The sequence below is a fragment of the Rhinichthys klamathensis genome, unplaced genomic scaffold (assembly GCF_029890125.1).
Source record: "Rhinichthys klamathensis goyatoka isolate OS25496 unplaced genomic scaffold, OSU_Roscu_1.1 h1tg000429l_1, whole genome shotgun sequence".
Classification (NCBI taxonomy): Eukaryota; Metazoa; Chordata; class Actinopteri; order Cypriniformes; family Leuciscidae; genus Rhinichthys; species Rhinichthys klamathensis.
Genome location: NW_026606925.1, coordinates 1,147,501 through 1,150,000, shown reverse-complemented (window position 1 = coordinate 1,150,000; position 2,500 = coordinate 1,147,501). Strand labels below are relative to the sequence as shown.

Below are 2,500 nucleotides of genomic sequence, written 5' to 3'. Positions count from 1 at the left end.
GTGTCACGGCTCTGAACGAGGCTCAGCGAGGAGGTTTACCTGGAACGACTCCGTTAGTGGCGATGGCACTCATAGATATCGCCGTCAGCAGCGTCTGGCGGGACAACACTCATACAATCACACACTGTAAACACAGCACTCCACGTTCAGCCTTTCATGCGCTCACAGCATTCAAAAAAAGATTGTAAATATAATTTATTCTGAAGCAATATTCTCATCAGTGTTCAGTCAGCTTTGCCATATTTAAATCTGCATGTTTATGATATTTTAACCTTTATAAAGAGCATTTTTTCACCTAATTGGTTTAAATATACGCTTCATCTTTCATTTTAAATTCTTAAATTTGATCAATAAGTTAAATTAGAATATTAAGGCACTATAGGGCTGTTACCAATCAAATTAAATCATTTACACAGAAAAATTGCATTAAATAATGTTATGAGACTGTTTTAAATATTTTTTAACATACAAATTAGAAATGTTGGAAAGAAGGATACGAAAACTAACACGAAACTAAACCGCCAGTAAGGCGACCATCTTAATGAGCGAGTCATTGAATCTTTGACTCAAACGACTCATTCAAACGGCTGACTCGTTCAGGAATGAGGCAGTTGTTTATAAATGAATTAATTGAATCTATCATGTATATCAATATAATGTGGAGCCCTGGTTACTGGTAATCCAGATGTGTGTGTGTGTGTGTGTGTGTGTGTGTGTGTGTGTGTGTGTGTGTGTGTGTGTGTGTGTGTGTGTGTGTGTGTGTGTGTGACTCACACAGCAGCAGCAGATGAAGACGATACACAGCGCCTGAAGAACCCCTGCCGTCCCGACGACCCATGTGAGCCTGAGGAAGAGGATCACGCCGAAGATGTTCTGCAGGCACGGCAGGTACACACCCATGAAGGTGCCCATCTGAGGAGACTGGAGGAATCATGGGAGATTCAGTGTGTGTGTGTGTGTGTGTACACACCCATGAAGGTGCCCATCTGAGGAGACTGGAGGAATCATGGGAGATTCAGTGTGTGTGTGTGTGTGTGTGTGTGTGTGTGTGTACACACCCATGAAGGTGCCCATCTGAGGAGACTGCAGGAATCATGGGAGATTCAGTGTGTGTGTGTGTGTGTGTGTGTGTGTGTGGTCCCCAGTCGAATAAGTAGCCGTGGACCAACAGCGGAGGTCTATCAGGTATGGAGGGACTAGATGAGTGGCATCACTAGATCCACTGCAAAAACTCCATTTATGCCAAAGATACTCCTCGACATGGCGAGTGCAGTCCGCCATCAACTGAGACTGAAGCTGTGGAGAAAGGGTCTGCGCACCCCTCTCTTCACATTAAAGCCACTCTTTACGTTTGCTATCACTTCACCGTACAAGCCCTTCGGCGACAGGGTAAATGTGACGGGTAAAACTTGTGCTTCTGGGAGACAGGCCAGAGTAGGCACCAGCAACATGCTCTGGTCTGGGGTAATTGGGAAACATGGATTAGGCAACATGACCAGGAACGGCCTGCGACTCCTCTCCCTCTGCTCTGAGCACAAACTGGTCATAACCAACACAACTTTCCAAATGAAAAACTACTACAAAGCATTATGGATGCACCCCAGACCCAAACATTGGCACCTACTGGACTACAGTCTCCATCACCCGAGCAATGCGTGGTGCGGAGTGCTGGACAGATCATCGGCTGATCAGATCCAAGATACACCTAAAGGTCCGACCCCAACACACTAGGCACCAACCCTCAAGACGGCTCAACTCCCGAGCCCTTAAACCCCCTGACATCCCTGCATCGTACGTCGCTGCTTGGCTGATAACCTATCCTCCGCTCTCATTCATCCCCTACTCAATCCAGCGGAGAGTGCACGGGCTAACCTTAGCTCAGCTATACAACAAGCCCCCACTGACACAATTGGTTTAACTTCCAAACGTCACCAGGACTGGTTTGACGACAGCTGCTCCGAAATACTCAACCTTCTGGAGGAGAAGCGTAAAGCCTTCACTGCTCACCTCTCCAATCCACCATCTCCCTCTCTGCGCTCACACTGGAGTAATATCCGTGCTGCGGTGCAACAGCGGCTTCGCATCCAAGGCTATGCGGACACGAACAACTCTCACGCTTTCTACGATGCAATAAAATCACTATATGGACCCTAAAAACGCAGAATTACCCCTATCAGATCTGCAGACGGCACAATACTGCACAAGGACAAACAAGTAAATCGAGCGTTGGGCTGAACATTTTAACACCCTCCTCAATCAAAATAATCCGACTGACCCCACTGTCCTGCAGCGCCTCCCAAAGCTCCCAGCTGTGCATGAGCTTGATGACCCGCACAGGTTCCCAGAAGTCCTCGCAGCAGTACGAAGCCTCAAGGACAAGTCTGCTGGTCCTGATGGAAACCCTGCAGAGGCTCTACAGAAAGGCGAGAAACTGCTCACCAAAGCCTTCACCAACACAAAAGACTGTTCCACAAGGCTGGAAAGACTCACACATTGTTAC

At 47.4% G+C, this 2,500-nt stretch overlaps 1 protein-coding gene across 1 annotated transcript in view; it reads right to left on the bottom strand.

Annotated features, from left to right (window-relative positions):
- Positions 1–2,500, bottom strand: part of LOC130071078 (solute carrier family 12 member 6-like) — a 54,508-nt gene that overhangs the window by 46,884 nt on the left and 5,124 nt on the right. Inside the window, exons 4-5 of the mRNA XM_056235689.1 lie at positions 775–921; positions 40–94 (exon numbers count right to left, since the gene is read on the bottom strand). Of these exons, the coding sequence (XP_056091664.1) occupies positions 40–94; positions 775–921 (202 nt within the window). The remainder of the gene's footprint in view (positions 1–39; positions 95–774; positions 922–2,500) is intronic.